The sequence below is a fragment of the Labrus bergylta genome, chromosome 10 (genome assembly GCF_963930695.1).
Source record: "Labrus bergylta chromosome 10, fLabBer1.1, whole genome shotgun sequence".
NCBI classification, from domain to species: domain Eukaryota; kingdom Metazoa; phylum Chordata; class Actinopteri; order Labriformes; family Labridae; genus Labrus; species Labrus bergylta.
The window spans coordinates 2,985,089-2,997,649 of NC_089204.1; the positions used below are offsets into that span (position 1 = coordinate 2,985,089).

At 41.8% G+C, this 12,561-nt stretch overlaps 1 protein-coding gene across 1 annotated transcript in view; it reads right to left on the reverse strand.

Moving 5' to 3' along the window:
• The window catches only part of fancl (FA complementation group L), a 32,485-nt gene that overhangs the window by 4,466 nt on the left and 15,458 nt on the right, over nt 1-12,561 (reverse strand). The window contains exons 8-12 of the mRNA XM_020651083.3: nt 8,134-8,284; nt 7,951-8,034; nt 4,778-4,823; nt 2,629-2,710; nt 145-261 (exon numbers count right to left, since the gene is read on the reverse strand). Of these exons, the coding sequence (XP_020506739.1) occupies nt 145-261; nt 2,629-2,710; nt 4,778-4,823; nt 7,951-8,034; nt 8,134-8,284 (480 nt within the window). The remainder of the gene's footprint in view (nt 1-144; nt 262-2,628; nt 2,711-4,777; nt 4,824-7,950; nt 8,035-8,133; nt 8,285-12,561) is intronic.

Genomic DNA, 12,561 nt, shown 5'->3' on the forward strand with positions numbered 1-12,561 from the left:
GACCACACTGTTTAGCTGTGTGTAGCAACCCCACTGTGTGTGTGTGTGTGTGTGTGTGTGTGTGTGAATAACAGTGTAAAAGCAGAATTTCCCCTTGGGGATTGAAAAAGTATTTTCTAAAAAGATACAACCCTGTGTACATACCTCATAAAGACAGAGCTGGTGGAAGGGCTGGCCACAGCGAGGGTCATTACACACTTGATCAGGGATCGCAGCTTCAAGACGGTAAGCATAGCAGATTCCACACTCAACGCTGAAGCTCTGCACACACACACACACACACACACACACACACACACACACACACACACACACACACACACACACACACACACACACACACACACACACACACACACACACACACACACAAGACATATTCAGGATGCTTTCTAACATGCACCATGGTTACACACACTCAAAGGGAATCCTAGTCATTCTGAAGCTGGGCCTCATGTTCCATGTTTTGATGGGTTAATGACTAATAGGTACAAACCGTTTTTGAATTGTTCCACTTGATCGCTTAAGCAGGCGGCCCCTTAAATGAGCTGTAATTTTCTGGAAAAGTCATCTCTCAGGGTGAAAGGAATATATCCACTTTAACTTTGTCATAAACAGACTCTGATTTATATCCAGAGCCTCTGACAACTCCACAGAAATGATCCCTTAAGGAGAATCATTTGTTACAAGGGATGTGCATATCAGAAAGTCAGTGGCAATTACAAAAAAAAAATTGTGTTCTAATGGCGGCTATCAAACAGCTTTAAGATACGCTGTACAGTAGCTGCCATCTGGCGATACTGCTGCATTACAACCAGGACCAATAATGGAAAAAGATATTTCTATATTTAAGATGAGATGAAAGTCATGTGATCTCTTAGATTTCCGTCTGTTTGAATATTGTAAATCATGACTCATCTTTACCAGTAAAGTATATCTGGGTTAAAGGAGAAACAGCTGTTCCATTGGTTTCTTCCTTCTTCACTCCTTTGCAGAACAAAGAGACTGTTAATGTTTTACTGTGTGACTTTGGTGTTAGATTTGGGTAACTAACACACAGTACCACAAACTACCTGGATCAAGACAGCAGTAGACGAGCATGTCCCGCCTTCTACAAGGAGAAGTTTCTGTTTAAAATCTTCTGGCTTTGAAAGGAGCAATCTAAAGCCACGTGTCCAGCTAGTGTCTTTTTTAAAATATGTATTCAACAAGGAGAGAGCGTTCACAGCAGCAGGCGGCCGCCCAGAGAAGAAACGCAGTGCCCAGTGTCTTTCTTCTGAGCCTCTTTTTGTGCAGCTGCTCCGAGTGCTCAAGTTGAAAATCTTTTCAGAAAGGTGCTGTTGACGTCACAAGCGCTCTTTTTCTAATGTACCATATTCCCCATAGTTTTGCTGCCCACAGATTGTTTCTTGTACCCACATCCTCTTTGATCCTTATCTGATCAGGAAATAAGGATTCTCCTCGTTTGGCGGAGGAGAATCTTTTTCTGGTGTGTTTGTACCTAGAAGTCATCTAGACCCCGAAATGTGTTGAGAAAAATACCAGAATTCCCCTTTAACACTTTAACACGAGCACACAGTCTCGCTTTGTAGCCACAAAGTGCTGAACTACCTTTAAGTTAGAACTGCAGTGCTGACATCACCCTGGCCTGTACCCCCCTGAGCTCTCTCTCTCTCTCTCTCTCTCTCTCTCTCTCTCTCTCTCTCACAGGCTAGGGTTAGCCTCTCTCTCTCTACCATCGTTTGCATTTCGGGGTAATGAGAAGCTCCTGTTTTTGTGGGGCTATCCATTAAGAGTGAAGGTGGCAGGTAAAAAAGAGAAAAAAGAGAAAAAAAATCAACATCTGGTCAACTCAACTTTTTTTGCACTTCCTCTGAATGTTAATGAAGCCGAGGCATTAATCACCGCAGCGACAGCGGATAAACACGACGCCCTTTTAACCCATCCGCAGAGAGAGAGAGAGAGAGAGAGAGAGAGAGAGAGAGAGAGAGAGAGAGAGAGAGAGAGAGAGAGAGAGAGAGAGAGAGAGAGAGAGAGAGAGAGAGAGAGAGAGAGAGAGGGGAGGGGAGGGGAGGGGAGGGGAAAAGACAGAGTGTTTTATAAAAAAAAAGAGATAAATGGTTTAGAGAGATTAAAGCAATTTGATAGAGCAGAGAATTCTGCCATCTTTGTTATTCTAATGATTTTTTCTGTAAACAACCCAATTAAAGGGAGAATTTGTGCCCACCTCATGGAAGAAATAAAAAACTAAACAGAGCGAGAGAGAGAGAGAGAGAGAGGAAAATATGGAAATGTTCAGAAAAATAGGCAGCAGCGTATGTCCGCCCCCTTATAACTTGAAGCTCAAACACACAGACAGAAGTATGCATGCAAAGATGTAAACACACACACACACACACACACACACACACACACACACACACACACACACACACACACACACACACACACACACACACACACACACACACACACACACACACACACACACACACACACACACACACACACACACACACACACACACACACACACACACACACACACACACACACACAGCTCCTCGAGGTAACTGTGATGGGAATGGACATGTTTGAAATGGAAAAGGGGGCAAACTGTGTGACATACAGATTTTTCGTGGGTGGCAGGTGACGGGAAGTCGATCTCCAAAACATCCCGGAGGTTGTGCAAGACGTTGGAGTCCGGGTTCCTGCCAGCAGACCACAGACAGCTATTTCACACACTAATTAACCACATGCAAATGAGCCTGCAAAGACACTGGGGGATGATTAGGAGACTTTCACCATTAGTATGAAAGAAAAAAAAAAAAAAAAGAGCCTGTGCATTTATCTTTTCTGCTTGAAACTGAACAGTGGCGGAGGAGGAGGGAGATTTTCCTCAGACGTGTCATGCAGGGAGGCAAATGTTAAAACCTGTGGTGAAATGTAAAACCTATACTTTATTTAAAAAAGTGTCGTTTTTTTTCCTCTTGAGTGATAATCAGGAACTGGTGTGCATAATTTGCCTCATCAGTCGCTGATGCATGTGGTGGTAGGGTGGGGGGGGGGGGAGGGCTGAAGATTTGCTAAAAGTCAACAAATCCCCAAAGAAAAGACCAAAACCAACGATGAAGTGATGTTGACAACTGTCACTGTATGTGTGATATCTTCTCTCAGGAACAACATCTCTGAGCTGCACTTTAGTAGAACTGGAACAGACACACTGTCTTTGATTTGAACTACATCCAACATACTCCTTACTGCTGATGTACCACTCAGTACTGCTGATGGAAATCATCCTATTCTCTCCTGTTTCAGTACCATTTATATTAAAAAAAATACAATCCATGGAAATGACTGACTGCATTAATAGGGCTTCTTTGGGTGTCTATTTTTGATTTAGTACAGACTTCAGGATCTACTCTAGTCATCTGTGAGACCGGCTGAATTTCTTGTTGCTCTATTTGGCATTCTACTGAGTTAAAGAGCTAGCTTTAGCACTTAGCAGGGAGTGACTGATCAGCCTGTTGCTTGCTCTATGGAGGCCACAAAGTGTGCATGTCGAGACGGAAGGCGGAAAAACAACAACAATGATTTTTGGAAGTTGTGAATCGCTTTAAAATCTCAGAAGATAATAATCTGGATCTTTCATCTAAATCAATTTTTTTCACCACCTCTAACTATATAAGCACTACCAAATAACACTTCATATGTCATGTTGAGAGGAGCAGATTGAAACGCTACCACTCAGTTAAAGTACAGTTTCTGTCAATCTTATAACTCTAATTTATTTATCCAATCTGCTTGTAGCTCTGCTTTGTCTCCACCAGCTGTGTATAGATACATCTCACTCTCTACCTTCTGAATTCTCCATCATGTTCACCTGAACTCTATCCTCATCTGCTGTTTAGTGATGTCCAGATCGGATACAGCAGGTAAATCAAAGCTCTCTCACTTAAAATGATCTAGAAAGGTAAAGTAGTTTACTAAATTATTCTTGTTTAATCTTTATTTATTCATTTATTTATTTTTTTACCTTTTTTAGGCCGGACAGTGGATAGAGAAGGAAATCGGGAGAGAGTGGAGGACGCTTCAAGGACAACCTCCGTACATGTAGCGCGACCCAAACCGCCCGGCCATCCGCGCCCCTGTTATTATCTTTCTATTCTGTTATTATAAGGCTCTACCGTGCTAGTTGTATTGGTAAATGTGTAAGTGAATCGCAATTAAGTCAAATTTGATCACACGCACACACAAACACAATGAGCAGCTCACACACAGCAGCTGAATATGTTTGAAATTGGGAATTAAAAAAAAGGTCTGGAAGCTTCCAAACGACACAAGATTGACAGCTTTTTAAAAAGAGACCATAAAGTATTGATGCTGAACATGTTACTGCTGTGTTATACATCACGCCTATGAAACCATTTTTCATTTCAGTTATCGTTTCCAAAAACACAAACTGGGACAGCGATATGGAAGTGCTGTTTGGGCCTGACTTACAGAAATACTGTGTTATCTCTGTATCAAAGGGCAACTGTTGGTTTTGGCCTTTCAATGGGATCTGTTGACAGTAAGTCAAAATCATAGAAAAGAACCACCTTACAATATAATTTAAATGACTTTTCTGTGTGAAACACAGACACTGGGTTTAAGAGCTTTTATCCTTGGAAAATGATGTGATTATTTGAAACTCCTGAAAAGATAAACTGTCATACTGTATTACTATCCGCAGGTGAAAACACACAGGCGTTAAAGCTCGATGGAGAATACCTTACCACAAGTGCATGTTGGCGTTGAGCTTATTCCTCAGCGGAGTCACCACTGCAACAAAAGAAAAGAAATGAGGAGGTGTCACATGTAAACTGTGCGACTAATAAAACCTTAAATATGATTTGAATCTTTCTTTTTTTCACACATTACGAGCACCTGCAGATTCACTATTATTGTATATAAGCCTCAGAAAATTAGACTCTCCCAGAACAACATACTCTGCATACCCTCAAATGTCTCGTCTTATTTGACAACAGCCCGGTTCAGCACAGACACCGGCGTCACCGCTGTCACATATGAACCATCATTGCTTCCTCTGTTTCCACAGGGGAGCTTTGTCTCCGTGCAGCGCTCATCACTTTCACTATTTGTTATTCCTACATGCAAAAAGCAATATTTCTGTGCGACCCCTCGTATTTGAGGGTCGCCGCCCGCCTCCCGTCTTGGTGGCTGAGGTGTGTATGTGTTTAATATCTTTTGAGTTGCATTGCTAGGCAACAGGCTAGGAGTTGCATGACCTTGGGTTTACAGAAACAATGGCCGACAATTGACGGGGACTTAAATAGAAAGCCGAAGCTCGCCAGCTGGCTCTGGTGTTGGCGTTTGGTGAGAATGAAAACGTGTCATTCTGGAAGCAAGTCCTCTGTCATGACGGCAAACGATAGTCCACACGAAGTAGCCTGGTTGATGTTGAGACATGGGAGTGAGTGGAAAAGCAGCATTACTCCTTTTTTTCATTCACGTCTGATGGCTCATCACTGATCTGATCTGAATACTGCTGGGCACAGGCACAATTTGTACTTTATTGCTTGGGTTGATCGTCGGCTGGCAGATTACTCCGGGACAACAGACGTCTGATTGCAGTGATACGGGCTTTATGAAGAGGCTCAGGACAGGAGATCCTGAGAATGACGGAACAATTGAGTGAATAATGAAATAATGACTCTTTAACTAATGTCAGGAACATCTGCTGTATCTCAAAAAGAAGATCCATGATGCAGGACATTACAAGAACTATATTTAATTAAAAATGTTTGATTGTGAAAAAAGCTCTTGTGAATATGGAGATGCGGTCTTCATTACAGTTTTCAATTTATTTGAGTAATATGTCCTTTTTGATTTACAGGCTGCAGATTTTTGTGCCTTTATTTAGTGAAAAAAAATCAGAACTCAGGGACAGATCGGCCACAGGTCCGATTCGAATCTGGGCCGCCCGCCTGGAGGACCACAGTGTTTGTACATGGGGTGTGCTCGCTAACCACTACGCTACCGGCGCCCTGCAGATAATTTTAGATTAGAGATGGGATTGCAAGTCCATGCCCGATTGTGATTTCAGATTTTTTATCAAGGTCTGACCTTCTATTTTTTTTCTTTAAAAAACGATAATCAGCCGCAAAAACACATATTTCCTTTAATGGAAATTAAATTGTATGTAAATAATTGAATCAATTTAAGTCAAAAACATAGACAGAACAATAATCAAGCCCAATGCAGCAAATGACAGCATCCCAAGCAGGGGTGGAGCAGCGATTTTAAAAGTGTGGGTGTTCTAATGCTAGTATACTACCACCCTCTAGCAAGTCAACACATTCTGGTTCATTTAATGTTGTTAATAATGTTAATGTTAGCTGACACATCATACAACAAGACAAAGTTACAAAAGATTATAAAACTGCTCTTTGTGATACTTTTATTTTGCTTTTCTTATTGCCTTATGCCTCAGTCTCTTTATTTCGGGTCTTCAAATATAATGTGCTTTTATTTTGAAAAACTGCAAAGGGGACTTCCGCTACATCGTAAAGTTACAGGAGTAAATAAATACAGCTAAAAGAACAACCAAGAGGAGAAAATATTACACTTAGGTTGTTTTGTGAGGTGGATTTATCTTAAAAACTGTTTGGGTGACTAACTTTCTTTCAGAAGGATGCTACATGTAGCATGTTTCCATGTGTTAGCTCTGAGCTCTGACTCAGACAGTGATGAGTGACAGGAGGATTAAATGCACGTAACTTTACCGTGCTGCAACTGTAACCGAACAGCTATGATTGGCTTAATTGTCACTTAATAAATCTGACTTGACCAATAGGTTTTCATCAATGACTCCACTGGTAAAAAGTGAGGGGGATGAAATTACGTTTCAGTGAAAGTGTGGGTGTCGCAACACCTACAACACCCACAGGTGAGACACGCCTGGTCCCAAGGATGTTTTCTTATTCATCTCTGTTCATTCATTTGGTCGTTTTGTGCTCTGACACTAAACACATCTAAAATCTGGAATATTAGTCACACAGGTATATTAGTCGCAGTCTGTTTTTTGGGGGTCTCTCAGAGAGAAAGAAAAGTTTAAACTGTCTTCCTACATGGTGATTTATCTGCGCTCAGCAAAGTCTCCAAAGTGAAATTTCTGTTCGGCTCTGTAGCTTTTTTAGCACCGTCTGCACTCCTACTGGCTACAGTACGACTGCAAACCTGTCAGTCGAATTTTTCACCTTCACTGGTCACCTGTTGACTTGAGTTGAGGAGTCTTTAAATCAATCCAGCAATCCAAGTTTATTTACTGAACAGTATCCCACCGTTTTCTTTAAATGCATGATTTGGTGCCAATGAGGGAGAAAAGATGTTAAAAAGAGGCGCTGCCAGCCTGGTCTACGTCGCTACAGTATGTATTCCCACAGCTTGAAAGCAACAATGAATGTAGGAGAACTTTCAAACATCTCAGGTCGTGTGCGGAGTGTGATTGTGGTGGCTGCACTCTCGGTAATGACAGCATATGTCAGCATTTTATACTGGTATATTGGTCACACTTTGTATATAACGTGCAGCCAGCTTTTTAGATGAAAACACAGGTATTTAAGTGAGTCATACAAGCTAGATTTTATGGTAGATCTCACTCCAATAACTTAACTATGAGCTACCAAGTTTGCAGCAGCATCCACTTCATGAGGAAGGGGGTTCATTCTCATCTCGGCGTGTTGCCTTCGATTCCTTCAAGAATCCTGGGAAGCATTTCACTCACATACCTTGTGTGCACCTGATGGCTGTATCATAACAAGAAGATTTCACCTGCTACAACACAGTGTGTCAGTTCTTGGTGTGTATTAGTGCAGATACAGTTCTCGTACTCGGGCTCTGCCTGAAACACTGACAAGTGGTGCCATGTGTTTGCGGTCCTACCCACCATGCTCAGCCCCCAGCAGGCAGCACTCTGGCAGCATCTTGGGGTGTCTGGGATCCACCTCCACTTTGATGGATACGTTGTTTCCTGCACACACAGACACAGATGTACAACAACAATTGGATTCTTTTAATAAAAAAAAAAAACTTTAAGAACTCGTCTTTGACAGTGCCAAGTCCTCCTTACCGATGGCAATGCGCCTCATGGTGTCAGAACGGCTGGGTTTCTCTGGCTCCAGGATCCAGGTTTTACTGTCAATCTCATCGACGACGTCCCAGAATTCTGTCAGAGACTCCAAAACCAGCAGGAACTGAGTGTGGAGCTGCTCCAGAGTACTCTAGCAAACCAGGACAGAACGAGCACACCAGTCACTTACAACACAAGAGAAGTGTGAGCAGTTCAAAAGGGGTGAACGGGTGTTTATTAAGGCCTTAGAAACACAACATTTTACTACAAGTACTTAATCCTTGACTGAAAATGCACTACTTGGAGTTTTATTTTCTCTTTTTCATCTTTTGTTTTCTCTGCTTCTACTACTAAACAATGACGCAAACCCTTAACATATACTGCAATAACCACTCTACAAATCAGAACAAAATTAAAAAATATATCCTTCTTACTATAACACTAGTTGTGTCAAAGCCAAGATGAAAATTTGGCTTTAATGGCATGTTTGAGTCTGAAAGAGGAAAAGCTGAAGGCTAAATATGAGCAATAAAGTATTTGTGCAATTGAGTTTATTAGCTTTAGCATTGCTGCAGCTAATCTTCCTAGGGTCGACAACAAACTATACAGTGACTGTGTCATGACATCTTACACTTAAAATCAAAACAACACTAAAAAAACAGGACAACATTCAATATAATGACTTACATCATAACACAGAACATTACAACAATATGAGCAATAACACAATAAGAACAGCTCCTGGAAACATGAATGATTACATGTATTCACTGCAGTGACATCAGTGTTAGGTTGTCTGTTGACCTGCTGATAGGAGACATAACTGGTATTAATTTATTATCCAGTTAGTCAATTAATAGTTTCAATAACTGATGACTAGTTGATTTTCAAAATAAAGCTTAGTTACAGCCATAAGCAATCATTATTTGTATAGCGCCAATTCATAACAAGAGTTCTCTCGAGACGCTTTCCAAAAGAGCATAAGGGATTCACATTCTGTGACTGCTGCACGGTGCATAGACTGAGTGCATATGAGAAAAACTGCTTAAAGCCTGGCTCACACTGTGCGATTTTTCCCTGATTGTATAAAAGTCGGGGTGGCATGTCAGCTCACACTGTACGACTGAATCTGTTACCACGCCCGACCAGACCTTGTGATGTATGTGCTCACACTGTATGACCTGATTGTCGGACACGGCTGGAGAGCTCACACTGTACGAGTGAAATTGGGACGGAGTGTTGACAATTGTTAATAAAGTTTCATTTGAAAAAAATAACGGACGACGGTTGGTGAAATAGAAGGAAGTGGAAGTTGTTGTAGGTTATAGGAGAGTAAATACAATCGTAGATATATGGATACAAGTTTCAGAAAAGTGCTGCACTGATGATCTATACCAAAAAAAAACGAAAAAAAAAAAAACGTCCTGCCGCTGGTCGTCATGACTACAGTCCTCCCTTGTCTCTTGTGATTATATTGTAGTCACACACAACTTCTCTCGGACCCTTTTCATGACGTAATCGTCAAGATTTTAAATTCTAAATATCAAACGTTTGAAATAAATCTGGGCGTCCCCAACGATCGCCGGGCAGATCAGGGACGTTAAGATTGGATCTTTGTACCGCTCACACTACAAGATAATCTGAACAGATAATCGGGTCCGAGCAGCCTCGAGTCGGGAGAGACCCTGAGATTGTTGGGAAGGAAGAATCGGAGCTCAAATCGGCCCGATTATCCTGCAGAGTGAGCCAGGCTTTAGAGAGCAGAAGGTGGTCCTGCTTCCTCCTGTCTGCTGGATTTATGAAATACATTCTGAGACAAGGCTTTGGCTACAGTCCCTTAACTGGCTTATAACACAACGTCCATGTTGGCCTTGACTACAAGCTATCATCAGCTTTTTCATACAACGAGATGCAAAGGAACGCTACTGCTACATTTCATTTGAGGCAACTATACATAGAAATTGACCAGTTGGTAAAAAAACTGTAACAACTTAAGACCCACACACGTCCTTGTTTACACCCACACACACAGAGAAGAGAAAGGGAGGCTGATAGAGGTGTCGGAGAGCAATACAGATGGAATGAGAGGGAAAGAATTAAGGGAAAAAATGAACCAAAAATTATGGGTCATTGTGCCAGCACAGTGCACACAATTAAGCATCGTCCAGGTGCTGAGAGCTTCAGCAATTACAGCCCAATTAATGCCAGTGGCATGATTACGGTTACAGCTCAGGATAACTATGCAAGGCCCAGCTCAGAAAGAGAGAGAGAGAGAGAAAAAACGAGGGAAGAAGAGCTGGTAATTGAATTCGTGCTGTATCTGAGAGAAGACCATGAGTGAGAGCGGAGGGCTGTAAGATGGTATGAAAGAAGACGGAGCGGAGATATTATCTATTTATGCTTTCTCTGAATGACCTCAATCTGGCTCTTTAAAGCAGCTGGGCTGGAAGAATTCACTCCTCTTTAAATGGATGCTAGTAAACTTTACTGGTATGAAAAAACAGAAATCTGAGTTAAATGCAGAACGTCCAATAAGGCCCCTCAGAGGACACTTGCTGATTTAGGCCCTTAACATCAAGAGGCCTCTTAGGGTCTCTGTTTGAAAACGGCCAGAGGAGGGTCTGCAAAGACACAAAGATAAAACAGCAGCAAGTCTAGTGACATAAGGTCCCACAGGGAGATAAATAGAAAAAAGATACTGCTGTCTGATCCAATAAAAGGAGGCCAACAAGTGTAGGAAGAGGTACCAGGTCTGGTCACCTGAACAGTGCGTCTCTAATACCTGAGCTCAACCTCTGACAGAGAGCAGTCAAGGCCCAGTGGCCAACACCAAGGGACCAACAGTAAGAAGACATTCATGTTTTTTTAAAGAGAAACATAATTACAAATTTTGAATCAGATTATGATCGTTGAGTTGACATGCACTAAAAGGAGGAGGTGTGATCTGCTGTATTGGTGCCTAGTTTGAAGAATAAAACCAAGATTTAATTCATATATTAATGGTTAGAATAAATGTTGACATGATTGATATTTTCATGTTTTTCTGAGAAATTAAGAAATTTAAGAGTTCAGGGGCATTGGTAGCCTCTGGGTTATTACCCGCGACCATGTACGATGTGCTACAGTCCTCTAAGTGTACGGCACGGGTTCAAATCTGACCTGTGGCTCCATTCCCCTGCATGGCATTTCCCAACTCTCTCTAACTCTATCCACAGTCCTATCTCTAAATAAAGGCATTAAAAAAAAAAAAGAAATGCTTCATCTTTTTGTGACATGTCAGTATGTAGGGTAAGTGCATGAGGAAGTGAACGTGCAGATGGAACGCGGACACAGCAGACACAGCAGACACAGCTGGCGAGAAACATTGGGAAGTATCTTCATGAAATGATTTGACTTTTGTTATTTTTTTCTCCCAGCTATCTTCTTCAGACTCTCGAGTGGTGGAGATTAGAACTAGAGGTTAGAGGTTAAGCGTCTTGCCATAGGGCACATCTGACATATGGCTGCAGGAGCTGGGGAGCGAACCCCCGACCTTCTGGTTGAGAGACGACCGATTCTACCCACTGACCCACAGCCATCGCCCCTTTCACCGTTGTCAGGGAGCAGAGTATTTGTGTTCGTAGTTACATTATATGTTAATATTACAATGAATCTGTAATCTTATTGACTTCTCCCACTTTACGTTTGACATACTATACCTTTTGTTCTTTAACTACTGAGAGCTTGAAACACAAAGAAAGTAGACAGCTGTAAATGTTTTTCAATGGTGCAGTTGAAACTCTGATGAACAAGCTTCTTACAGGTAAAATATGAGAAGCATGCAGACTGATGAAGACGTCTGATAACTGATATAAAGACGTGAATCCTTAAAGCTTTTTGAACCAGGTCGGCAAAACTGAAACTTAAACAAACAAACAAAAAAGATCTGACAGCTACTGCACTTAGTCTTAACATTGGATCAATGGGCCAGCCTTATTTATTTTTTATTAACAATGCAACCTCCTTGGTTTCTAAATTTATGCCGTTTTTGGTTGTTAAAAATCACCTTTTATATGGACAGCAAGCAGGACATGAGGACTTAAACTACACAAATACACACACACACACACACACACACACACACACACACACACACACACACACACACACACACACACACACACACACACACACACACACACACACACACACACACACACACACACACACACACACACACACACACACACACACACACACACACACACACAGGTTTATTTCTCTTGCCATTCTAGTTCCACACAAACGCACAGAGTGGCATGTCTTGGCCCTGCAACAGAGCAGGCAATAATTACTCATTCAAATGAACATGTCAGTACTGCCGACAGACAGGCCCTTCCCCCCACCACAAATATGCACGCACGCACACACACGCACACAAACACGCAC